The sequence below is a fragment of the Siphateles boraxobius genome, unplaced genomic scaffold, assembly GCF_051911475.1.
Source record: "Siphateles boraxobius isolate OS27281-9 unplaced genomic scaffold, OSU_SipBor_1 11, whole genome shotgun sequence".
Lineage (NCBI taxonomy): Eukaryota > Metazoa > Chordata > Actinopteri > Cypriniformes > Leuciscidae > Siphateles > Siphateles boraxobius.
This window is the reverse complement of record NW_027508711.1, coordinates 1,389,910-1,416,447: the sequence shown is the minus strand read 5'-3', so window position 1 is coordinate 1,416,447 and position 26,538 is coordinate 1,389,910. Positions and strand designations below refer to the sequence as shown.

Below are 26,538 nucleotides of genomic sequence, written 5' to 3'. Positions count from 1 at the left end.
TATAACTGTCTGTCGTGCAAGCTTGTCTAGACCTTTTTAGGCACTAATTATTAGGACAAGCTAGGGTCTAATATTTAGTGAGTGAGTGTATTAACAGCCTACTCTTGCTGACTCTACCTGCACAGGCGTCCTGAAAGCCACCGAGTACGGAAATAGGTGTCTGCAGCTCAATATTCTCGGTAAAGATGTCTTGGGCTCTGAGGACTGTCTCTACCTGAACATCTGGGTCCCTCACGGAAGTTCCGGTAATGCGAACCTGTTCTAATTCACAAGACAAAAAAAGTATGTTAAAGGGATCGTTTACCAAAAAAATTAAAATTCTGTGATCATTTACTCACCCTCATGTCATTCCAAACTTGTATGACTTGGGCAAAACATTTTTGTCCATACAATGAAAGTCAATGGGGTCCAATGTTGTTTTGACAGTATTTGATGGGAACATTCTGACAGAATTTTTATTTTATGATGAACTAAAGAACAGCATTTTACAAATATGTAGTCATAATTGAGTGAAGTAGCCTTTTAAGATTAACATTTTAATTTACAATAATTTAGTCAAATGTATAAATTTATCCTGTCTGGCTTGAAACCTCCTTTTGGCAGTGTCTACCAATTTGCCTGTTATGGTGTTCATCTATGGTGGTGGCTTCCTGATGGGTGGTGGGATGGGTGCAAACTTCTTGGACAACTACCTTTATGATGGAAAGGAGATTGCAGACAGAGGAAATGTCATCGTGGTGACTTTCAACTACCGTGTCGGAGCCCTCGGATTCCTCAGCAGCGGAGATGCTGACGCACCTGGTATTCAAACTTCATTTGAATATAAGTTATACAAATATGATACATCACGGTAGGGAACAATATATTCCAATATAACAATATATATTTTCCAAGCAGCAAAGGCTAGGATGTCAAATAATCGTCTAGCGAATCTGTTTGGCAAAAGTATATTTGGGAGACCTAAAATCAAAGACAAGTGAACCAACTGTAACTCAACTCCAAACATTCGACTCATACATTGAACAACTTGTGACCAGTAAATTCTAATTACAGAAGAATCCCAAATGCAATGAATATAGTGTCTCACTTCCACCTTACGTTTTAGACATAATGCAGAATTGCTTGGGTCAAATTTACTTTTAAGGAACAGTGTGATGTGCATTCTATGTGCAATCCTGAGCTGAATAGATCTGGTTCTGTTGCAAACAGAGGTCTTATTCGCCTATTCTTAGACCTGTTCCCAATCCTCCCCTGTAATAGTCAATTGTAACTCACCCTCCCATAATCTTAGAAGGTCTTACGTGTTCGCCACTTCATATAAGCAAGGCCATTATAAAAGCATGATCTGCTTACAATTGATTGTGATGTTGATGATCTGAGCATGTCCTGGTTGATAGGAAACTATGGCCTGTGGGATCAGCATGCCGCTATCGCTTGGGTACACAGGAACATCAGAGCTTTCGGTGGTAATCCAGACAACATCACTCTCTTTGGCGAGTCAGCAGGTGGAGCCAGCGTAAACTTCCAGGTGCTACATCAAAAAAATATTCTGCTTGCAGGTTTATATATTACATTTTAATGAGCGGGTGTACATGAGCTGGTCTGGCTATGTTTGCTAGGACGAGGTCATTTTTGAAAATGTCTTCACAATAATGCAAACTGTTGAAGTAGCCCTCTTTATTTGAAGGGCTCATAATTTGGCTAATAATGTTTTCACTTCAAATCTAATGGCAACAGGTTTGTGTGAGGGCTTTGTTTATTATCGGTATGAAAACCAAAAGAGGTCCTTGGTAATAAAGGTTGAAGGTTCTAAGATCTGTTGTGTGTCCCATCCTGCATAGATTCTTTCCCCTAAAAACAAGGGCCTGGTCCGCAGAGCAATCTCACAGAGTGGTGTTGCTCTCTGTCCCTGGGCCATCAACAGAAATCCACGACAAAATGCTGAGAAGGTGAACATCGTCTTCATGAATGTCCCACATTACTGAATACTCATTATAAAACAGACCTAGTGCATTGTGTACAGTACTAACATTTAATATACAGTGGTCCCAAAATCCTTGGGGGTTAGTTTACTCTCATCCCCAACCTTTTGGGAAACACTTCACTGTACACTTGCAAGTGTTTATTTAGTGAAGTCGCCTGTTCTGTTTCACATACAGACTGGCATTTCAATGATTTTTGTCTGTTAATAATTAATGAATATATATCACAACTTTGGTTATTTCTAAGGGTACAATTATTTCTTCAAAACTATATGGGTAAAAAAAATGTATGTGTGCACCTTTAGATCGCAATGAAGGTAGGATGTCCTACTGATAGTGGGATGGTGGCTTGTCTGAAGATGACAGATCCAAAGATTGTTACTCTTGCTGGGAATGTGGACTTCAGTACATCTGCTAGTGGTAAGAACATTCAGAGTGGCTACTTGTGTTTTAGCCCTTTACATGCTTTTTTAGCAGTCGTTGAACCAAAATTAAAATTCAGTCATCTTTTGCTCACTCTCATGTTGTTCCAAACCTGCACGACAAGTCGTTCTTTTCTATATAATTACAAAGAATGGGAATACCAGTGAACAAGTCAGTGTATAAAAGTTATGCATGTTTGGAAAGACATGAAGGTCAGTAAATGATGACATAATAACTATCCCTTTAAAATGGTTAAACTGCTGATTCAAACCACAGTAAATGCAACCCAAAGTCAAAAGATCAAATCTGACTATCTTTTCCAGATCCCATTGTGCACAAACTGGCTCTGTCCCCAGTCATTGATGGTGACTTCATCCCCGGCGAGCCTGAAACCCTTTTCCAAAATGCTGCTGACATTGACTACATCGCTGGAGTCAATGACATGGACGGCCACATCTTTGCTACCATTGATATCCCCACTATCAACAATGCTCTGGTGTCCACCCCTGTGTAAGTGTGCTACATCAAAGAGTCATCTGGAATCATTTTGAGAATTTTTAAAGACCCCATAAAGCCAGAGACAGAGTTTTGTGGCTTTTGTTTATGTATGTTTTGTTTGTGCACTATTTAAAGATAAGAGTTGGCAAAAGTAAGCTTTAACAGACCCATACTGCAATTTTTGTGCCCCAATATATTTCAAACATATGCTTAATATCTGTGAAAGAAAAAAAAAAGGAGAAAAAAAACTGCAGCTTAAGGAATGTACTTTTCAGATTTAAAAAAAAAATATTTGGGACCAAAAATTGAATTTGTGGTCAAGATCATGTATTGACAATGCAAGTGGCCAGCACTCTGTAAAGTCTCCTCCAGCACATCCCGAAGACTTTCAATGAATTTAAGATCTGGACTCAGAGGTGCCAATTCATTAGTTAACATGATTCGTCATGCACCCTCTTTTACATATTGATCCCGATGAATCTTGACATTGTTATCCTGGAGTATGGTCATGATCTGTCTTCCTACATGGCTGTTTAAGAAATGAAAAGCTGCACACTTCATAATAATCACTGCAATAATGATCCATAGACTCTTAAGCGTTTTTACCTATTTCAATCCGAACTGCGAGTTTTTTTTTTGTTTTTTTGGCCAGGCAGTATATTATTACAATTATAATGACTTTTATATATTAATATAATATAGTTCCCCTTCAGGGACTACCGCTGCGTGTAATCGCAGTGGGAACGCCCTCCAGCGTAACGCGTCTGAAGCATGAATGAAATCAGTCAATGGAGAGATGGAGCGTCATGGCGAGTGACGTCATCGACCAGGAAGCTATAAATATCCCCTGAGCACACAATACGCCAGCTTTTTGTTACTTCAGCAAGCTCTGTGTGTGTCTGAAATCTAGCGATTGTGTTTGTCTGTTTAGACAGGAATTTCTCACTATATATATATATATATATATATATATATATATATATATAAACCAATATGAGTGTCAAAGTGACGAGCGAGCAATATAGAAAGTGTGTTTCCCCCTGTACACGATACATCACGGGTGGGGATACACATCAGCTGTGTGTTGCTTGTTTGGGATTGCAGCATGCCCAGTCGGCTCTCGAGGGGGTCGATTGTGAGCATTGCGAGCGTTTTCCCTTGAGAACTCTGCGCTTGCGGCCAGGGGCGTCATGTAAGCCAAAATTCCGGGGGGGCACAATCTGAGGCAATTCTTTTCTGATGGTTAGACTAGGCTAGCTATCGATAACGTTACACTGACACAACTTAAGTTAATGCTCTGAATTCGCAGCTAATATCAAATCCATAAATATTTGATCAAGTTAAAATTTCCAGGTCAACCACAAATAATCCCACTACCTTTTAATATCATCCGATAACGAATTAAATGCCGATTTGTTGCTTTGCCCACTTACCACTTCAAGACCATATGTAAAACATTGCCAGCTCAACGTGCGAGACGAGTGAGTTGCTTGAACATACACAGCAAAGATTCTAGAGCGCTGATTTGATATACACAGACACCATATTAGGAAAAAGGGGCGGGCTGATGCTGACCGATTTATTACACATCCAGAAGAATCAGGCATGTGATTGGCTAAGGACAAAAAAGCAGGAAAATATACAGATTTTCTTGTTTTATTAACATTAAATAGATAGTTCTCCCAAAAAATTTAATTGTCATCATTTACTCTCTCAAGTTGTTTTAAACCTGAATAAGTTTTTTTCTTCTGTTGAAGTTATTTGGAAGAATGTGGGTAACCAAACAGTTGATGTACCCCAGTGATTTCCATAGTATATTTTTCACAATGGAAGTCAATTGGGACCAGCAACTGTCTGGTTACCCACATTCTTCAAAATATCTTCTTTTGTGTTCAGCACAATAAATGAATTAATATCGGTTTGGAACAACATTACAGTGAATAAATAATGACAGAATTTTTATTTTTGGGTGAACTATCCCTTTAACGACAAGCATCTGCATGTTTATTATTAGGGCTACTGTCTCTTTAAGACCTGTACGCAACGCGTCTAATTTGACAAGCAGATTTCTCTCAATTTTCTCGGTTTGCCTTCAGTTTAGACATAACCAACTTTCCTTATGTATTTGTGAGTAACCTTGTGTGTATTTGAGAGTATTAGCAAAATAAGACTCGAAAGATAACTTAGTCCAGTAACCAGGCGCTGTTAGACAGGCTTTTTTAGTGCATGTGCGCGTCGGGTGTTCGCGCTCAGTTAAGCGCATGTTAGAACAGCGCATCTGCAGTGAATGACATGTTTAACCGGCAAGGCTTTAAAGCACATGCAAATAATTAACTTTTGTGAACTCACTGAACTGATGTGTCCCGTTCCTCTGCGCTAACATTTGATATGAGTATTTGTCGCGTTGTAGCGTACACTAATGCTGTTGAGACGGAGGCGCCAGAACTGCAACTGATAGAATGCACGATATGTATTTCTACAAAAGCAGTCAGCAGCTTGTTTGGAGCAAGGATCATAGCGCAAATTTGAACTATATCGATATGTTCTAATTCCATATCACATTTAAAAATATATAGATATATTTTTTATATCGATATTGGCCAGTCCTACTGGTGGCCTAACGGCGATGTTTTTGTCAACTGACAACGATACCACTGTAGCGCGAGAGCGACTGAGGTACGAAATTGAGCAGGTGAACAAGCTGAACGCAAATACGTCCTTGTTGATACTTGGAAAGGAAGGAAAAAATCTGTACGCACGTCAGCCTGTTATGTCCTCATATCTCCTCTCCTTTTCACTCCGGCAAATCGGAAAATCCGGAAAAATCACATTCCTGAGAATAGGCTACATTTGAGTCGTTATAGGCTCTGGTAATTATGGAGCATAATAGGAATCAAAAAAATTATCAGGGAGGAAAAATATGAGGGGGCACGTGCCCCCTCACTTTGAATGGGCATGACGCCACTGCTCGCGGCGATCGCTCTTCGAGGAGAGTGGTTTGCCGCGAGCTCCCCGAGGCTCGGGTCCCGCTTCTGTTGAGGCAGAGCGGCGGCGCTTGTCTTGGGGCTCGCAGATGGATCTCACTGGCGACGTTGAGACGGGCTCCGCCCTATCTCAGCTATCTCCAGCGAGATCTAGTGCCTCTCACCCGGCTCTGGAAGCACGCGCTGCAGCGGTTACTTCTGCCCGGGTCGAGGCACATGATGTCGAACTTAGATTATCCAGTTCTGAGGAGCTCGATGTCGAGTTTTGCATCAGAAGAAACTGACTCGTCACTCCAGCATACTGCTGAAGAGGGGCTGATAGATGTGTTATCTCGGGCTGTAAAAAAAAAAAGTCGAAAAAAAAAAAAGTGGCCAACTGATAGGCAGGAGTCTAGAAATAAAAGCAAATTAGATGAAAGACTTCTGTCTGCACGTCCTCAGCCTTCTCGCCGGTGCTTACCATTCTTCCCAGATCTTCACTCTGAGGTTTCAAAGACCTGGGTTAGACCTGTTTCAAATAGAATTTATACTAACCAGTCTAATGCTTATGGAAACATTTTTGGTGCAAAAGCTTCAGGGTACGTGACCATGCCGAAGGCAGAGGAGACGCTCTCTAGCTATCTCACTCCTGCTTCGTCATCTTCACTTAAAGCACCGGCTCTGCCCTCTAAGCCACTAAAAAAAAAAAAATACTTCTGTGTTAGTAGGGAAGGCTTACTCGGCGGCGGGTCAGGCGGCTGCATGTCTACACACTATGGCCATTATGCAGGCTTATCAGGCTGACCTGCTTAAAGATGCTTGTGAGGGGGGTGAAATTTCTGTGGATATGATTAATGAGCTCAGGCAGACTGCTGATCTCACTCTCCGGGCCACCAAGGAGACAGCTAAATCTATCGGCCGGTCTATGGCATGGTGGCCACAGAGAGACACTTGGCAGACCTCTATGAAGGATTAAGATAAGACTCTCCTTTTAAATGCTCCAGTTTCGCCTGCGGGCCTCTTCGGTGACGCTCTTCACTCTGTCACAGGAAGAGAAGAAACAGGCGGCTGCTTTTCAGAAATTTATGCCCCTTAAAGTGCGTGTCGCTGGGGCTGCTGAGCGAGGGCAGTCCCAGCCGCCGAGTACTAAAAAAAGAGCGCAGCAGAAACGGAGTGTCGCGTCTCGTGCTCCCCCGCAGAGAAACTGGAGGGACGAGGTGGGGCGCTCTCCGGCGCGACCTTCTCGGGGTAGGGCTGATTTGAGGACAGTCATTATCGCCAAGAAGGCCGCGTCTAAAAAATCCTGACGTGCTGAACGTCAGGACTCTGAGGGTGGTCCCCATCGTGGAAGACTTGAGTTCACTGCACAAAAACACGGTGCCCTGTCTTTCCCGATGCCCTCAGGGGTCTGCTCTACTAACCCTGCCTATACAGGGCGTAGAGAGACTCGGCGAGTGATTTCCCGAGGGACGCTCGCCCCCTCCGAGGAGGGTTGTGGAGTGCTCAGACCAGCTGTTCCCTGCCAGTACGTTACAGGGCGCTGTGTCTGTCACTCGGGATGTTCATCCAGAGGCCAGCCTCGAGAGGCTGGTTCCCTTAGTAGAGTTCCTGGAGAAAGGAGCTATAGAGCGGGTTCCTCCACCCAGCAGGGAGTTAGGATACTACAGCCGGTTCTTCATCTTTCCGAAAAAAGATGGAGGGCTGCGTCCCTTTCTAGATCTGCGTCTCTTAAATCGAGCTGTAGGGAAGCTCAAATTCAAGATGCTCACTCTCAAGCAGATCGTGTCAAATCAGATCCGAGGACTGGTTCGTCACGATAGCTCTAAAGGACGCTTACCTCCACGTATCTATCCTACCTCAACACAGGAAGTTCCTGAGGTTCGCTTTCGGGGGCGAAGCTTACCTATATCGGGTTCTTCCGTTCGGCCTAGCACTGTCACCCCGCACGTTCACGAAGTGTATGGATGCGGCTATAGCCCCGCTGAGGCTGCAGGGCATCCGTATTCTGAACTATATAGACGATTGGTTAATTCTAGCTCAATCAGAACAACAGGCGGTTCGGCATCGAGATGTCGTTCTTGCTCACATCAAGAGGTTGGGGTTGAGGCGCAACGCCAAGAAGAGTGTTCTTTCTCCATTACAGAGAACCACCTTTCTCGGTGTAGTATGGGATTCGACGACGATGCAGGCACAGTTGTCACCTGCTCGTGTTGCTTCGATTCTCGCCGCAGTAGATCAGATCAAGCTAGGCCAGTCATCCACTGTAAAACAGTTCCAGAGACTGTTAGGTCTCATGGCAGCTGCGTCCAACGTGATACCTTTTGACCTCCTGCACATGAGACCGTTACAGTGGTGGCTCAGAACCAGGGGATTCTCCCCGAGGGGAAATCCGCTTTGCATGATCATGAGTTCGCGACGGTGTCATCGCGCCCTGGTTATGTGGAAAGATCCTCGGCTTCTGTCCCAAGGCCCTGTGTTGGGAGCTCCTTGTCGTCGCGTTATGCTAACGTTGAGACCATCCTCCAATCCAGAGCTCCCGCCACGAGGAAGTTATATGCCGCGAGGTGGAAACTTTTCACCTCTTGGTGTGGAGAGCGCCAGCAGGACCCAGTTAACTGCCCGGTTGGTACAGTGCTGGATATCCTGCAGGACCGTCTCTCCACAGGGTTATCCCACTCCACACTGAAGGTGTACGTGGCGGCCTTAGCTGCTTACCACGCCCCTTCGAGCAGAGGTTCTCTCGGGAGACAACTACTTATATCTCGCTTCCTTCGTGGCGCCTTGAGGCTGAGGCCTGCAGTTCGCACGAGTGTACCAGCTTGGGATCTGGCCATCGTCTTAGAAGGTCTCTCCCTAGCTCCTTTCGAGCCCATCAAGGAAGTTTCGGAAAAGTTTCTTAAGCTAAAGATTATCCTTCTTCTCGCTATCTCATCTCTAAAAAGAATTGGAGATATTCAAGCACTTTCGGTGGCTCCCTCGTGCCTGGAATTTGCTCCTGGTATGGTTAAGGCCTTTCTCTGTCCGAGACCAGGTTATGTTCCTAAGGTGCCAACTACTTTTGTTAGACATATAGTTCTGCAGGCTTTTCTGTCCTCCGCCTTTTCTGACGTCAGACCAGAAGTGACTTAATTTGCTGTGCCCCGTTAGGGCTTTAGATGCTTATGTCCACAGAGCTGCCCTGTGGAGGAGATCGGAACAACTGTTTGTCTGTTTTGGGTCACCTAAGAAAGGGTGTCCGGCATCTAAGCAAAGGATGAGCAAGTGGGTGGTCGAGGCCATCTCGCTTGCTTACGGTTCGGCCCATCAGCCTTCACCTTTGGCTGTAAGGGCTCATTCCACCAGGAGTATGGCTGCCTCTACAGCTCTTCTTTCAGGAGCTTCTCTTCAGGACGTTTGTGATGCGGCAGGCTGGTCCTCACGGCACACTTTCGTTAGATTTTATTCCCTTGATCTTAGCTCCACTCCCGGGGCTCAGGTTCTCTCGTCGGTTTGTGTCTCCTAATGACACACGACAGGGATTTGGTCGTATGGGGATGTGGGTATTGCGTTCCCACTGCGATTACACGCAGTGGTAGTCGGACGCTACCATACTCCCGGCATCCCCTTGGGTCGCTTGCTTCAGTAACTTTAAGCTGGTGTATTGTGTGCTCAGGGGATATTTATAGCTTCCTGGTCGATGACGTCACTCGCCATGACGCTCCATCTCTCCATTGACTGATTTCATTCATGCTTCAGACGCGTTACGCTGGAGGGCGTTCCTACTGCGATTACACGCAGCGTCCGTCCCTTCGGGGAACTAGGGTTACATACGTAACCCGGGACGTTTTATATTTTAATATATTTGAAAATGTAATTTATTCCTGTGATGGCAAAGCACAATTTTCAGCATCATTACTCCAGTCTTCGGTGTCTCATGATTTGTCAGAGATCATTCTTAATTTGCTGCTCAAGATAAATTGTTTTATTATTATCAATTTTTTACTGTATGGGAATATACACATTTAAAAAAAATTGTTTTCTGGAAAAACAGTGATGTAAGCTAAAGGGAACTGGCCTTTCAACAAAGAGACAAACTGATGTGTCCTTTGCAGAAAAATTGCACTTGTCTAGTTGTTTCATGGGGCCTTTAATAATTCAAACAACGGAATAATTACAAAAAAAACTCCTATTGATTTATAACAGGGAAGATGTCAGGGCACTCTCGATTTCCCTGTCTGAAGCTAGAGGACAAGACGCTGGTGTCGCAACTTATCAGGAGTACACGGTCAATTGGGGTAGTAACCCTAGTGATAAGGATATTAAGAAAACAATTGTGGACATTGAGACGGACTACATCTTCCTGGTGCCAACCCAAGCAACCCTGTACCTCCACACAGACCATGCCAAGTAAGCTGACTTCATCTTCTTATTTACTGACCTCTAAAGTGTGAACTGAATAGTAGAAACCTTAAAACAACCTTTTTTCTCCATTAGATCTGCACGTACCTACTCCTACCTGTTCACCGAGCCTTCTCGCATGCCTGTCTTTCCACTCTGGATGGGTGCCGATCACGCTGATGATCTGCAGTATGTGTTTGGGAAGCCGTTCGAGACTCCTTTGGGCTACTTTCCTCGCCATCGTGACGTCTCCAGATACATGATCGCCTACTGGACCAATTTTGCTCAAACTGGGTATATAAACTAAAATACTTACAATATTATTATATTTTATTTTATTCTACTTTAATGTGTAGAGGCAACTATAATAATTAAATGATATTAGTGCTGTCAATCGATTAAAAAAATAACTAGATTAATCACACATTTTTTCTGATTAATCATGATTAAAAACCCTTGAGTTTTTTATAAGTTTTTAATATATTTTATAATGTAGTCATTTTACAGTTAATCTCCAAATTAATCAAATTAATGTAGAAATAACAAAGACATTGTATTTTAATGCCTGTTTAATGGCATCTTTTAATGAATGAAGGCCAGTATCATTGATAGTAATACTGCTACTGATGTCTCAATGTAATTGATTTGTTCCCCCCAATTTTAAACATTATAGCCATTCAATATTACAGTGTAATTGAAATCTATCACTTTTTTACATTTATTAGGCTTCAAAAAATATAGCAACTTTTAATTTAAGTGAACTTAAAACAATCCTCACATAAACCCATAGTAAATTTCATATTTACCTGTGCCCTTCCTGTCTAACAGGTAGGAAATATACAGAAATTTGATAAAGTTAGCAAACAATCTGCACTGCATTAATTATTAATTAAATTTAGACTAATCCTTTTAAAGAGCAGTGAGTCATTTTCTGTTACCTTTGTTCTTTGATCAACATTAATAACAGACGGCATTAGTGGCTGCTGTCACTTTAAAATCTGCCACTGCTGACAATAATGTAGTTAATAAATGATTTTCTCACAACTCTTTACGTTTATTTAAAATTTTAACTCATTTAAGACTGCTCTTATGTGGATACTTGACAAAATTGACATTTTGTTATAATTGTTTGTTATTGTTCAAATCAAGCACGAAAGAGAACTCGATTCTGATGCGCTGTGTGTGCGGAAGATACTGCCGTTCATCTTTCTGTGCGTCATGTAAACAGATATAAATAGCGCATTCTCTTTTGTCGCGCTTGAATAGTTTAAAGGCATTTGCATGAATAAGAGCGTGATCAAATAATGTAACGCTATGTAGCGATTCTTAGCTCAAATAAAGTGAATTTTAACAAACTGGTCAGAATATGATGGAATGAACTTGTTATCGAATGGTTTGACCATATGACCATAACTGTTTGACCAAATTGACCATATGATATTTTATCAAATCACAAAGGAGCTATTAGGGCTGGGTATCGTAACAAAATTTTCAATACCGATACCGATACCTTGACTTCGATACCGGTTCCTAAACGATACTTTTTTCGATACCAATTTTATCAATATAACATTACCTAAAAAAAAAAACTTTTATTTTTTCAGTTTGTTGACTTTTTTACACTCATATTTTGAGTCTGTAAAAAAGCACCAATGCTAAAGTTTTCTATGTTTCCTAATCATTTAACAACATGTATTCTTTACTTCAATGAGCTCATTGTTTCTGCCTTAACTTAATGCATTGTTTAACAATGAAACGGAATGAAAATTAATTGAAATGCATTACACACAGTAACCCCAGATAAAAGATCACTCTAAATTGTAATTTAGACACATGCATTTTCTGTAAATCTCATTTGAAACGATATGTTTTGTGAAAAATGTTATACAAATAAATGTGAATTGAATTAAATATAGGCTACTGGGGTGCGGGATATATGCTCGGGCTCAGCACACATGAAGCTTGCGCAAAGCACTGGCAAAAGTAGCCTAATGATTATGGATGTGTCGGGAAATGATAGCAAGGAAATATTTTAATTGTTTATTAATGAACAAGTGTTTACTAAACGTGTTGGCTGCAAAGATGATTATTGCGAATTTGCGATGCTGACTCGTTATCCCTGCAGTAGTGAACGCGCGTGCGCCTATATGGATTAGGTAATCAAACTATTTATTTCTAATTGTTTCGTTTAAAAGTAGACATATTTTGAACATATATAGAACTATTTCTCATGTCTGTGAGGCAAGTATCCTATACGCTGAGTTTTGGTTTATGTGACGCGCTCCAGTTCTTGTAGTCGAAGGCGGATAAACTTTCTACTCTCGAGTGTATTCTGTGCGCTAAGTGCCTTATCAGATTTACCGTGTTGCTGGTCTTGGCAGCAATTATCTTGTCGAAAATATTGCATCGTGTGCTTATGGCATCGAGTCGGGTACATAGGTACACTTTTGATCATTTCCACATTTTTTCTATCTATCTGGGTTAGACGCTTACACTTACACACACACACACACACACACACACTCACACACACACACACACACACACTACAGCCTCACGTGCGACGAGCCGCGTCTCTGGGCAGCCGCGTAAACTAGTGTTTTTCCGCCACAGCCAATCATGCTGCATGTTTATTGTTTAACTGACGTTGACGAGATTAACCACTTAGGTACCGAAACTTGGTACCGAAAAACAAGACATGTTTCGATACTCGGTAGTATTGAGGCAATTCGGTCGGTACCTAAAAAGTACCGAACTCGGTACCCAGCCCTAGGAGCTATCCTTTTTATAGACTTTCAAGAGAGACGGTTCTTCTTGGCCATGAAAAACAGCTCTCTCTTGTCCTATAAAAGAATATACTATTTAACAATCTGTACAGCGCGTAGCTTTGATCGGACATTAAAGGGACTTCAATATGAGCACAACCCGAATCAATAAATGAGAATATATGGTTTAAATAAAGAAAATACTACGTATATCGGTGACTACGATTAAATGGAATAAAATGTATATACAATACAATATAACAATGAAAGTCAGAGAGTGATAGAAAGAGGGAGAAGAAGGGGTTACAGAATGGCAAATTACCTGGACAAAAACCTCTGAGAGAACAAGAATCAAAACACCTTAAGCAGTGCTAAACAATCTTAAACGCATCTAAATCTGAATGGAAATACGATACTTGCAAATACAGCTCTCTTGTATGTGTTGTATTGAAAGCGTGCCTGTGTGTGTGGCCTCGGAGGTTGTGCTCTCGGACTCTCTCGGAGTCCTTCGTAGCTGCACGTTCACGTGAGAGGTGGTCCGTGTTGCAGGTAAAGTTTGCCAGATGATTCAGGCTAAGTTCATTTCACTTTTCGGTGGAAATGAACAAAAGAGAATCCAAAAATGGAAAATGAAAACTTGTAGAAAGAAACAAACAAAGGAAAATGAAGAGAAGGCTGGAAGAGCCTTGAAGAGCTTGGAGAGCTAGTTGAAGAAGTTCACGAAGGGAAGAGAAGAGTAAGAGAGAGAGAGAAGCTTGGCGCGTCTCTTTAAAGCAATTCGGTTCATGCCTTCTCTCGCGTGAATGAACCAATCACGTGTGAGAAAAGTGACCGGCAAAAGTGTTCCTTTGTCCTGTCGAGGCCCAATTTGCATGTTTTATGACCGCGTCAGAATTTGGTAAGAATCACTCCAAAAGATGGTAAAACATAGTAAAATACATTTTAAGGTATGCTCATATACATATATGGCTTGGTCAGCCCCAGGGGATTCTGTAGGTATCAAGAACTGCATAAAAAGGGCTTAGAAATACAGAGATACATCTTAATGCATAATTACAAGCACTTTTAGTTAATTTAATACTATGATAACATCATGGTCATCCCAATATTATGTGGGAAAAAGGCAAGCATAAAAACATATCGAATATATCTCGGTAAAGACTTTATATGAGAACATTAATGAAAGGTTCGTGTGTGCGTGAAAAGATCTCTCACTCTTAGACCACCTGGCATTCCTTTCTCCGCAGAAAGGAGGGTGTTAGGAGATACTGATCTCTTTGAGGCTCGGGCGTTCGAGTTTATGGCTGTTGGTTTTTTCTCTCATGTATGCCACAAAGTGTCAGTTGGGCAATTAGGACCCAGACTCTGTGGTGCCAGGCTGGAGTAATGGACCAGAGTCAGAGAGGTTGGAAGCATTTTTACATATGAGTGAATGAGTCATCCTGACACAGTCCAGATACGCTACGGTTAGGATGACAGAAAAAAACGGATTGCTGCATTAATTGCTTTAAATATTTTTGAAATAACTAAAAATAACATGCATATAATAAAAGAGTACTACGATACTTGGCCTATCTATAGCAATTCCATTTGGTGCCAATATTGAAAATAGGAGATATGGAGAAACTATTATAGTTTTTTCTCTTTTTTTGTATTTTCCATTTCATTTTAATTTCAGTTAAAGTTAGTCATTCTTAGAAAGCCCCTAAAGGGAAATGGCGATGGAAAAAAATTAGGAGGGAGGAAAAAATATATTTCAAAACTTTTGCGCCCAGAGAAACAATAGGTAACTGACGTAACCCCAGTTCTCTGAAACATCGAGAGATCCACCCATGGGAAGGGCATCCGTACCTGACCTCTGCAGAAGCATCCAGTTGCACCAAGTCTGGCAAGACAGACAGAAGCGCGCAGCCAATGCCAGGTAAGGCCCCACCCCCTTACCTGAGAGCATATAACGCCTGCAGCGCTGCTGTTCTCCAGTAAGAATATTCGCTTCTCATGCGGCAAGCGGGGCAAAGCTGATGGATCTCTCCACTCGATGTTTCAGAGAACCGGGGTTACGACAGTAACCTATTGTTCTCTTTCATTATCTCACGTTCGAGATCCACCTATCGGAGAGATATGGACAGCTCCCCGATTGCCCAATACACTCACAGTGAGGTTCTGTAAGCCAGAGAAAGACGGTCACCCAAAGGGGCGGTGCCTGACACATCCCATAATCATAACCCGCCATACTGATGCACACACACAACTGCTGTGTACAGGCAGGTCATAAAACATGTGTGTGGCAAAGGTTCTGGTGACATCCAGCCGGTAGTAACGTACAAACGTATGGGGAGAAGCCCAGCTGGCAGCGGAGCAAATGTCCTGCAGCAATACTCCCCTGAACAGAGCCCAAGAGGCGGCTAAGCCCCTCGTGGAATGAGCTCTGATGTCCCCTGGGGGCTGCACTCCCTTCGATTCATATGCCAAAATTATAGCGTCCACAAGCCAAAGTCCACAAGAACAGTGTAAGAGTCGTTGCTTAGATATGGGATTCCCCTTGTGAGGGGATGCCCATGAAATGAAGAGCTGGTCACTCTTCCGGAAAGCACTGGTCCAAGCCAAATATGTCTGTAGTCCTTTATGGAGAAGAACATAGGACAATGGTAGTTTTTGCATGAGGCGAATAGATCTACGGTCTCCTGTCCGAATCTCATCCATATCATACACTGTAAAAACAAATTTGTTCAGTTTACTTAATTCAATTGTGCAAACTCGTTGCCTTAATTTAATTAAGTAAGCATAACTTAATTACATCAAGTTCTTCTTACTTAATTTAAGTTTTGTCAACTTAATTCTATCTGTGATCTGAGGAATTGTACTCCCAGAGTGCATTGCGGCATGAATAAATTAATTGCTTTGTTTATTTTACCATTACAATTTTATTTGCTATCGTTATTGGGGTTATACTGACAAGAGACAGCAAATAAAATTGTAATGGTCTAATTAATTAAATTAATTTTAAAAAACTTGTTACCATTGTTGTGGTTTGCATCCTGAATGTTGAAGTCTGTGTGTGACTCAAGTGAGGGGCTCAACAGAACTCTCCCGCCCCCTCAGATCACCATGAATAGAAACGGGATTTTACTGATAAAATATGCTATTTAAAAATCACATTTGATTTTAATAGATTTCCTAACCATGTAGTTTTAACCAACGTTGCCTAGCAACAACTTAAACCTCCCAGTATGAACGCTAACGTTAAAACATTTGTTATTAGCGTAACTATACGTTTACAAACTGTTAATTTGAGCAAAAAATCAAGCAGTGCTACTGTATGCCTGGCAGCCAACATAAATAAACATTGCTTTACCTAATGCAGCAAAATCCTGCGTTTAGACATGGCATCATGCGTTGATGATGCCCTCGTTGTTTAGTTTTGTGATTATGTCACTCTCAGTTAGAGCTTAGATGCTCTGCCCGAGCCCGAACTTGACCCGAACCGACAATATTTCCTGTCACTATCCTCGGGCCGGGCCGGGCCCTTGATCTAAAGACGTGCACTCCCAACGCAATAGAGTGCGGAGCGGGACTAGATTCGATGGCCGAGTGCGGGCTCGGGCGGTAATGCACATGCGTGTGTGCGGGTTGCGGGAGAATAAAACGATTCGCGAATCGTGGGACTCCCACAAACTATAAATATTTATGAATAAAACATATAAAAACTAATACATTTTTATTCATCTGTTGCAGAAAAGCAACAAGAACAACTATATGTGTGCTTTAATAACAAGCAATAGTCCCTGTAAAGGCAATTTTTAAAAAAAATTATAAACAAATTATAAATATTAGAAATGTATTGCTAAAACATATTACAAAGACTGTGAACTGTGAAGTACTGAATTGTGGAGTTAGACCGTTAAACAGTTTTTCACCATTGCTATTTTCCGGATTTTTTGGGCGGGTCTAAAACGGGGCTCGAGGACGCACTGGAGCCCTGAGCTCCTGGCCCCGCCCCTACTTGATGACGCAAGCGAGCCACTGAGGCTGGCCGCTCCACTAACAATATAAATAGAGCACATTCGCATCAGTTTGGCGCTCAATTGCGAGTTACTGTCAGTACTATTATTTGTTACTACAGCGTACAGTTCACTAGTTAGCTATGTCTTCGTCACGGAAATGCGTACTACCTGGATGCGATCATGTACAAAACAGATCGGTGTCCTTATTTAAATTTCCTAAAAACAATCACATCAAGAAGAGGTGGATTAATTTTGTGAACAGCCACCTTGATAGAGAGCTGCGGATCACCACCAAAACCAGCCTCTGTAGTGATCATTTTACACGGGATAGTTTTATAAACTTTCGTCGGAGACAACTGGGATTCACTGATAATCCGCTGTTACTGAATGGGGCCGAACGACTATCTCCCGCCTCGGCCTTCATCCTCCCGTCGCGCCGACAGGTGGTGCCATCATCGGTAGTGCGTGCCCACCAATGAGTGTAAGTTGCCTTGTGTGCTTATGTTATAATCAACCTAATAAGCTGCTAGGAGCATCAATTCCGGCTGTAGCGGGTGACAGTTGAGTGTGGCAACGGCAGCTGTCCCGCGTGTGGGCGTGGTTACAGCGCAGCCAGCGGACACGCCCCCAGCGTTTGAGAGCAGAGACTACTACTCATTTTTTCAAGATTTTGATAGCTTATTTTATGTACTTGCCAGCTTTTTTTATCATTCAAATTTGGCTGGGTGGCTAATAACACATTTTTCTGTAATATGACAAACTCAGAACACATACTTCATTTTGACTTTACAGGGACTTTAAAGTTAATACTTTAGTAACAAATTTATCAGGAGCATTTATGCTGATGTGTATTATGGTGACACGTAGTATTTGTATTTTGGAGGTACAGAAAAAAAGTCTATTTGTGGGCAGGAGCGGGACAAAACATTAATGTTGCGGCGGGTGGGGGAAAGTAACATAGAAAGTAGTTGAGAACGTCAGTTATAACGACCCACGTAGGCTATTAAAAAATCGTCGGGTTTAAATCGGGCTCGGGCTCATAATTACAGTTAATGTGTCGGGCCGGGCCGGGCTCGGACACAACGTGCAAATTAATGAATTTGTATTTAAAGTTAATTCATATTAAAATTGAATTTTAGGTGGTAGTTTAAATGGTTCTGAAATTGATTTTTTAAAAACGAATATTGAAGATTTGAAATTTAACAAATTTAAATGTTTTTATGGCTGAATCTTATAGACATGTATTTTCAAACAGATAGTTTTTTTGTTCTGAATTCTTATACTGCAAATATTCAGTTTTAAAAAATTCAGATTCAAGTTTTCAAGATGAAGAAATTCAGATCTTCAAATTCAGTTTTCTAAAATTCAATCTCAAAAATTCAAACTCAAAAATTCAGATCTTACAGAAAGTAGGTCACAGGTCATCCACAGGGAAGAGTAGATGATCTCAGAAAAATCGAACAGAGCATTTTGGCCAATATATTCGCCTGCCTCTCGTCCTTACACAAGGTGTTTTTGAACAAAATCGTATCCCCAGTCAGTGGAAGCCAGAACGCAACGCCCAATATGTCAATATTCACCATTTAATGAACGCGTTTCAACTGGCTTACAGCTACTAGATACTCCGACTGATGCATGATCAAATAGACATGCATTCCGCGTCATCTTGTCTTATTCGCTCTTTTTGCCTGTGATGGATCGCGTCTCGTGGCTCTTACTAAGCGTCACCAGCCACAAGATCTCTCACTGTTTTCATCTACCAGACACTCGGATTGATACACGAAAACGCATCTTGTCTATTATTTTATTTGCTCTTTTTGCCCGTGACGGAACGCGTCTCATGGCTCGTCGCGTCAGCCACTAGCGTCGCACCTGCCACAAGATCTCTCACTGTTTTCATTTACCAGACACTCGGATTGATACACGAAAACACATCTTATCTATTATTTTATTTGCTCTTTTTGCCCGTGACGGAACGCGTCTCATGGCTCGTCGCGTCAGCCACTAGCGTCGCACCTGCCACAAGATCTTTCATTGTTTTCATCTACCAGACACTCGGATTGATACACGAAAACACACAAACAGTGCAATCCTGCTCTTATTTACCTTTATGTCATCTTATCTTATATTTTATTCGCTCTTTTTGCCCTTGATAGAGCGCGTCTCGTGACTCTTACTAAGCGTCACACCAGCTACAATCTCTCACTGTTTTCATATACCAGACACTCCGATTGATACATGAAAACACACAGACAGTGCAATCCTGCTCTTATTTACCCTTTTGTCATCATATCTAATATTTTATATGCTCTTTTTGACCGTGATGGAGCGCGTCTCGTGGCTCGTCGCGTTAGCCACTAGCGTCTGCCACAAGATCTCTCACTGTTTTACAGCCTGTCATCCAGGAATGGTGCAGGAGAACAAACTGTCTGTCACAGAACATGCCAAAGTCAAGTGAGTAAACTGAATATTTAAAAATCACATTGTGGTACCCTTTTAAGTAGTTAGGCTACATGTATTCACTCTCGAGTGGGGGTAGCTGATTTCAAATAATGAAAATTTTCTGCAACCAATTTAGGCTACCTGATGTAACTCAACATTTTCTTAGCTTCAGCTATCGTGTAATTAATAAGAAGATAGGTTCTTTAGGGAGCGTGTGGGTGGCACGAGGTGACACAACCACGACCTCCACCCATCCATAAAGTGTTTTCTGTGGCAGTGTTGGCTACAAAGATGAAGTTGGACTCGCGATCTTCGCAGTAGTGAACGCGCCGAGATTAGAAATGCTCATTTCATACGGATTACATAATCTGAGAGTAACCTATTTATTTTCGTTTTGAATTGTTTCGTTTAAAACTAGGCTAGACATTTCTACCTTCCTAGATATATTTCTCATGCATGTGAGGAACGTGCAATGCAAAAATTTCATGATTTTATTGTTATAGGCCTATGTCTGCTATATTTATTAAATCCAGGAAACTGGTTGATCAAACATTGAATAAAATTAAGATACAATTTATACAAAACGAAATTCACTTCAAGGAAATCCTTTATACAAAACAAAACTTAATGGAGTGGTCAAAAACATTCTCCTTCAGAATATGTCAATCAGAGTATCAGGCGCTGTAACGTGAGAGATCTTGTGGCTGGCGCGCCACGAGACGCGCTCCATATTACGGGACAAAGGAGCTAATAAAAAATAAGATAAGATGTCAAATAGGTAAATAAGAGCAGGATTGCACTGTTTGTGTGCTCTCATGTATCAATCCGAGTGTCTGGTAGATGCAAACAGTGAGAGATTGTGGCTGGTGTGACGCTTAGTAAGAGTCACGAGACGCGCTCTATCAAGGGCAAAAAGAGCGAATAAAATAATAAGATACGATGACAAAAGGGTAAAAGAGCAGGATTGCACTGTTTGTTTGTTTTTGTGTATCAATCCGAGTGTCTGGTAGATGAAAACAGTGAGAGATTGTGGCTGGTGTGACGCTTAGTAAGAGTCACGAGACGCGCTCCATCACGGGCAAAAAGAGCAAATAAAATATTAGATAAGATGACATAAAGGTAAATAAGAGCAGGATTGCACTGTTTGTGTGTTTTCGTGTATCAATCCGAGTGTCTGGTAAATGAAAACAGTGAGAGATCTTGTGGCAGGTGCGACGCTAGTGGCTGACGCGACGAGCCATGAGACGCGTTCCGTCACGGGCAAAAAGAGCAAATAAATATTAGATAAGATGTGTTTTCGTGTATCAATCCGAGTGTCTGGTAGATGAAAACAGTGAGAGATCTTGTGGCTGGTGACGCTTAGTAAGAGCCACGAGACGCGATCCATCACAGGCAAAAAGAGCGAATAAGACAAGATGACGCGGAATGCATGTCTATTTGATCATGCATCAGTCGGAGTATCTAGTAGCTGTAAGCCAGTTGAAACGCGTTCATTAAATGGTGAATATTGACATATTGGGCGTTGCGTTTTGGCTTCCACTGACTAGGGATACGATTTTGTTCAAAAACACCTTGTGTAAGGACGAGAGGCAGGCGAATATATTGGCCAAAATGCTCTGTTCGATTTTTCTGAGATCTTCTACTCTTCCCTGTGGATGACCTGTGACCTACTTTCTGTAAGATCTGAATTTTTGAGTTTGAATTTTTGAGATTGAATTTTAGAAAACTGAATTTGAAGTTCCGAATTTCTTCATCTTGAAAACTTGAATCTGAATTTTTTTAAACTGAATATTTGCAGTATAAGAATTCAGAACAAAAAAACTATCTGTTTGAAAATACATGTCTATAAAATTCAGCCATAAAAACGTTTAAATTTGTTAAATTTCAAATCTTCAATATTCGTTTAAAAAAAATCAAATTCAGAACTATTTAAACTACCACCTAAAATTCAATTTTGTTAGATTACACTTGCAAATAATTCAAATTTACACAATTCAAATTCAAATCATTTTGTCATATTATTAGCTCCATATGCGCGCGCAGTTTTCAAACGGACGAGCAGAGGACGAGAGATGGTTGCAAGATACCGAACTTCACCGAATAAGAAAACATCATATTTGAAGTAAGCTTTTAAGGTTTAGCATCAGGGTGGTTTGCTCCCAATAGCCTACATTAGGCCTAATACACGCATATACAGTACCTTGCCGTGTGTACGTTACAGTATACAAATGTTCTAGCTAATGTGAGGATAGGAGATCAAAACGCAGGCAAAGAAGAGCAGAAACAAGCGATATCATAATGCGATCACTATAGGACTATGAAGCTTTATGGGTGTAGGTTGTTGATGGACTCGATCTACTGTGTTTTGATCATCATTATGAATCTTATCTAGATTTAGTCTTTGATAAAAATGCGATTTTCTCAGCTTTTTGCTCATGTTGCTTTTTATGAAACTTGCCAACATTCAAGTGTTGATTAAAAAAAAAGATGCACGAAGCTAGAATAACATTATTTTTTTGTTTTAAAAGCACAGGGTTTGTTTTTTCTTTTGGTATGTTCAGATATTCATACAACAAAATTTCTGGGGTGCCATGAAATTGTGAAAATTACCAAAACCACTTTTTTTTTTATAACTGGCAAGAAAGAATTAAATGTTGGTAATTGGATGATGATTAGAATGATTGGAATCATATTTTAAATTTGTCATATTTTTGAACAGGGTCAATTAAACATGAAAAGAAAGGGAGAGATATCTGTTATTTCAAAATAAGCACAAACATAGTCCAGTCATTTTATGAAAAAAAGGTTGAACAAATTGCAACAGAAGCAAACTCAAATAATTTGTTATCCTCATTATGTCCTGAGTAAGGAAACAAAGTCCCTAAGAATCCCATTAGGGGAAAGTTTCGAAATCTGTTTCTGGGGATTCACTTTTTATTTTACTTACCTTTTGTCTTCTGCATTCTCCTTACCCTTGTCTCCTGTTCTTCCCTTAGACTCGTCCCCCAGAAACAGTCGCACAGACCCAGCCCCAAACCCCATCTTAATAATTAAAAAAGGCTGGTTTCTAAAGTACTTCTTCCTGCCTCTATGTATTAATGCTCATGGGTAGCCTAAATGGGTTCCATTCAGACCTTAACATTAAGTATTTATCTGTTATGTGTCAACAAGATTCAACAAGACATTTTCACCTGGCTAGACCCAATGTTTAGATCTGTTGTAGTATTTATGCAAATTAGCACATACGTAATTAGATTATGCACCGTTTGTCCATCTTAACAAACAATTAAAAAAAAACTTGGAATACATTTTTTGTTTGTCTTGATGTAAGTAATCAACTCAGTAATTTTCATGGTGATATCTAAAGGTTAAACTTTTTACCCTATTCTCGTAAGAAAAAGAATGAATAGGCGTATAAATAGGCTAAATTTGTGTTTTTTTCTAAACTTTCCCTAATGGGATTCTTTGGGACTTTTTTTCCTTACTCAGGACATATTGAGGATACAAAATGCAATTTGCAATTTGTTCAAGGTTGACCCCCATTTTGGCTTAAAATGACTGGACTAACAAGCAGATCAGGTGCAAACAGACCCCCCAGCCCCTGCATCACCACTGGCTAGTCAGAGTCAGTGTGGTCAGACTTCAGAACCAGTAACAGGTCAGAGCATCTACCAGACACAGGCAGTCAATCACATACCCAATTCAGGAATTTAAGTTGAGATGATTTTGCCAGATTAAAAGGATAGTTCACCCAAAAATGAACACACAAAAAAATAATTATAAATTAAATAATTAGAATTAGAATTATTATAAATTATTATAAAGAAAGAATTATGTTGTATTTAATCTTCCCAGGATAAGATTTTATATTGATGGGCAATACAATTGTTTAACTTTTTCAAGGACATGTCTGCTTGATGCCTGCTATATCTAATAAAAGATAAAACATTTTTTTTTTTTTTTTTTTTAGTAAATGTGAGTTTTTTTGTAAATAAATGCAGCAGTTCATAACAGACACAGGCTATATCTTATCTACTTGGTGCTTCAGCTTTGTTTTCTGCAAATATTTTGGATGTTCAACACTTATAGAGACAAACAGAGTGACCCAATTCCTTCCACAAGCTTTTCCAGTGTGTGTGTGTGTGTGTGTGTGTGTGTGTGTGTGTGTGTGTGTGTGTGTGTGTGTGTGTGTGTGTGTGTGTGTGTGTGTGTGTGTGTGTGTGTGTGTGTGTGTGTGTGTGTGTGCGCGCGCGCGCGTACCCCCGAAAGTAGCAATGGCCACCCCCTGTATAAAACTCTAGTTCCGCTACTGGCGGCAAAGATTGCGTATCTGGCTGAAATGTAGTAACAAAACCATTTCATGAACGCTCTCATTCTCAGGAGTCCCAGCGGCAAAACCTGGATAGATGAAGCCATAAAAATCTGCAGCCTGCGCTGCGGCATGTACGATATTGTAGGCTACTTTCGCCCTCTCTCTGAACTGCGACAGACAGTTCATCAGAGAGAGAACGCGCTTTTGAGAGAGACGCGCTCGCATGGAGACTGAGTTCAGCTCCAAGCTCCGGCAAATCACTGTCTGACTGGGTGTAAAATTGGTCTTGTTCACATTCACCCTGAACCCGAGAGATGTGATGTGTGTGAGCTCACGGCAGGTTTCCTGCAACACTTCTTTGATTCGGCTATATGTAGGCCACTAGGCCTTTGACAAAATCCTCAGACCTGACATTCTCTTGGGGTCTAAACCCGCCAGTATTGCCTCAAATGTTTGTTCAACACACGGAGGTCCAAGATTGGGCGGAGGGACCCGAAATATTTGTCTCGGAAATAACGAGAAATAAAATCCCTGATTTGTCACTTTGGGCTGCACCACCTGAATCGCTCCCTTGTTTAGAAGGGAAGATATTTCCTCTTTCAGAATTTTTGCGTCGCTCTCCTCTGTGTGTGAAGAGAGAACGCCGTTGAAGTGCGGGGGTTTCATTGCAAACGGAAGTGTGTAGCCCTGCATTATTTTACGCGTCACCCAAGGAGCCAAAACAGTTTGCCAAGCCAATAGGCGACTCGCGCAAGTGTTCCCACCCTAGCCGAGCGCTGTGAAACATAGATATGATGTCTATGCTGTGAAAGCCCAGCTGGCTCATTTGTGATGCAATGGCGCCCTGTAGTGGACAAACTAGGGGTGACATAGGGGTTCACAGAGATTTTCTCTCTGCAGTGCGATGATTTCTCTCTGAGGAGAGAGGTCCTCTCTCTGTAAAAAAATTATTTGATTCGTTTGTTTTAATGTGTTTTTTTGTGTTTTGTGTTGGGGAACACTGGGGCCGAAGCTTTTATTAACTGGGTGAGGGGAACACAGTATGTGTGGTGTGATGACACTGCTTTTGCACTTTCCTCACAACAGACCCCTGAACGAGGGGGGAGAACACACAACGTCCACTGAAAACATGGGCTGGGCAGCCTCGAGAGGGGGGTGGCCGACCCCTCCATCTCTTGAACAGGGGCTCTAGGGCAGGAAGAGAGTCAGAAGAGCTTGCGACTCGTGAGCGCGGACTCGATGCCCCCATCGGCAGAACATCAGGCAGGCCGCCTACGTTTCGAGTCGGTGGGGGTAGGGTTCCAAGGGTTTTCCTGCCGTGGTAGGAGTTGGTTTCCCCCAGGGCTTGGCAGAGGGTGGGTTGCTCTGTAGTGGCGGGGGTTTGTTACGGGGTCTTTCCTTACCCTGATGGAAGTTACGTCCTAAGTCGTCCAAAATCTCCGCCTGGTAAGCGGAGAGGAGGGAGGAGACATTCAGGGCCCTGACAGCCAAGGCCGAGGATCTATAAGGGGCCTGGTGCACAGAGGCAGAAAAACAGGAATAGGTTGACGTGCCAGTTATATGCTGCAATGTTCAAGATGAGAAATAGGAATAACTAGGCAGAATAAAAAAAACTTCCAGGCAGGTGTATTGAGGCAATTTGGAGCTAAACTCTGCAGGACGGCGGCCCTCCAGGAGCAGGTTTTGACACCCCTGGAATAGTTTTCATTAATATTTATTTTAGTTTTAATTTGTTATTTTAGTAGCAATTTACAATAAGGTTTCATTAGCTTTCAAGTTAACTACATTAGTTAAAATGAACTAATATTGAACTGCACTTTTACAGCATTTATTAATCTTTGTCAATGTTAATTTCAACATTTAATAATACATTAAAATAAAAATTTGTATTTGTTAACATTAGTTAATGCACTGTGAAGTAACATGAACAAACAATGAACAGCTGTATTTTTATTAACCAACGTTAACAAATATTAACAAATACAGTAACAAATGTATTGCTTTAAGAAATGTTGCTTCGACAATTAGCTGAAATAAAGTTATTTAGTTATATAAATAAATAAATATATATATATATATATATATATATATATATAAACGTTTATTCTAAATAACAGAAATATTGTTTTTAATTGTTTTAGTTTTAGTTGAGTATAATAACCCTTGTGCCACCTGGGCATAATGATAGCTAAAATGTCTCTTTCTCTCTCCCTCAGTGACCCAAACAAAGGTGAGTCCAGTGTTCCTGTAGCCTGGCCTGAGTTCGCCGGCACTGGCCATAAGTACCTAGACATCCACAACAGTATGAACAAGAACAGTGTGAAGCAGATGTTGAGAACACGCATGGTTTACTACTGGACTACCGTCTTTGCCAGCTACCCTTCTGTCCAGAAGAGCTGAGCACTGCTAACCTGACTACAGAATCATTTAGCAGTTAATATCATGCTAAGATTCATGCAATAAACAAAATATATGATGTTCAAAATCAGCTTTTATTTATTTATTTGCCATGACATCAAAAGAATGCTGTTTGGTATGGAGTGAAAACAGTCTCAAAACCTTCCACAAATGCACGCGAGAGATCCACACCCACGCAAATCAATCCACAAATGCACACGAGAGATCCACACACCACAATATACACATGGACGTGAGAGATCCACACACAAACCAATCCTCAAATGTACGCGAGAGAGCCACATACACAGCGATTCACGAATGCACGCCGAGAGATCCACACACACACACGGCAATCATGCATTATTGTCCTGT

At 41.3% G+C, this 26,538-nt stretch overlaps 1 protein-coding gene across 1 annotated transcript in view; it reads left to right on the top strand.

Moving 5' to 3' along the window:
* The window catches only part of LOC143697641 (bile salt-activated lipase-like), a 29,093-nt gene extending 2,842 nt beyond the window's left edge, over positions 1 to 26,251 (top strand). The window contains exons 3-11 of the mRNA XM_077194135.1: positions 126 to 245; positions 604 to 801; positions 1,398 to 1,528; positions 1,842 to 1,949; positions 2,288 to 2,402; positions 2,729 to 2,915; positions 10,049 to 10,252; positions 10,340 to 10,537; positions 25,983 to 26,251. Of these exons, the coding sequence (XP_077050250.1) occupies positions 126 to 245; positions 604 to 801; positions 1,398 to 1,528; positions 1,842 to 1,949; positions 2,288 to 2,402; positions 2,729 to 2,915; positions 10,049 to 10,252; positions 10,340 to 10,537; positions 25,983 to 26,166 (1,445 nt within the window). The 3' untranslated portion in view covers positions 26,167 to 26,251. The remainder of the gene's footprint in view (positions 1 to 125; positions 246 to 603; positions 802 to 1,397; positions 1,529 to 1,841; positions 1,950 to 2,287; positions 2,403 to 2,728; positions 2,916 to 10,048; positions 10,253 to 10,339; positions 10,538 to 25,982) is intronic.
* Positions 26,252 to 26,538: the final 287 nt, after the last annotated feature.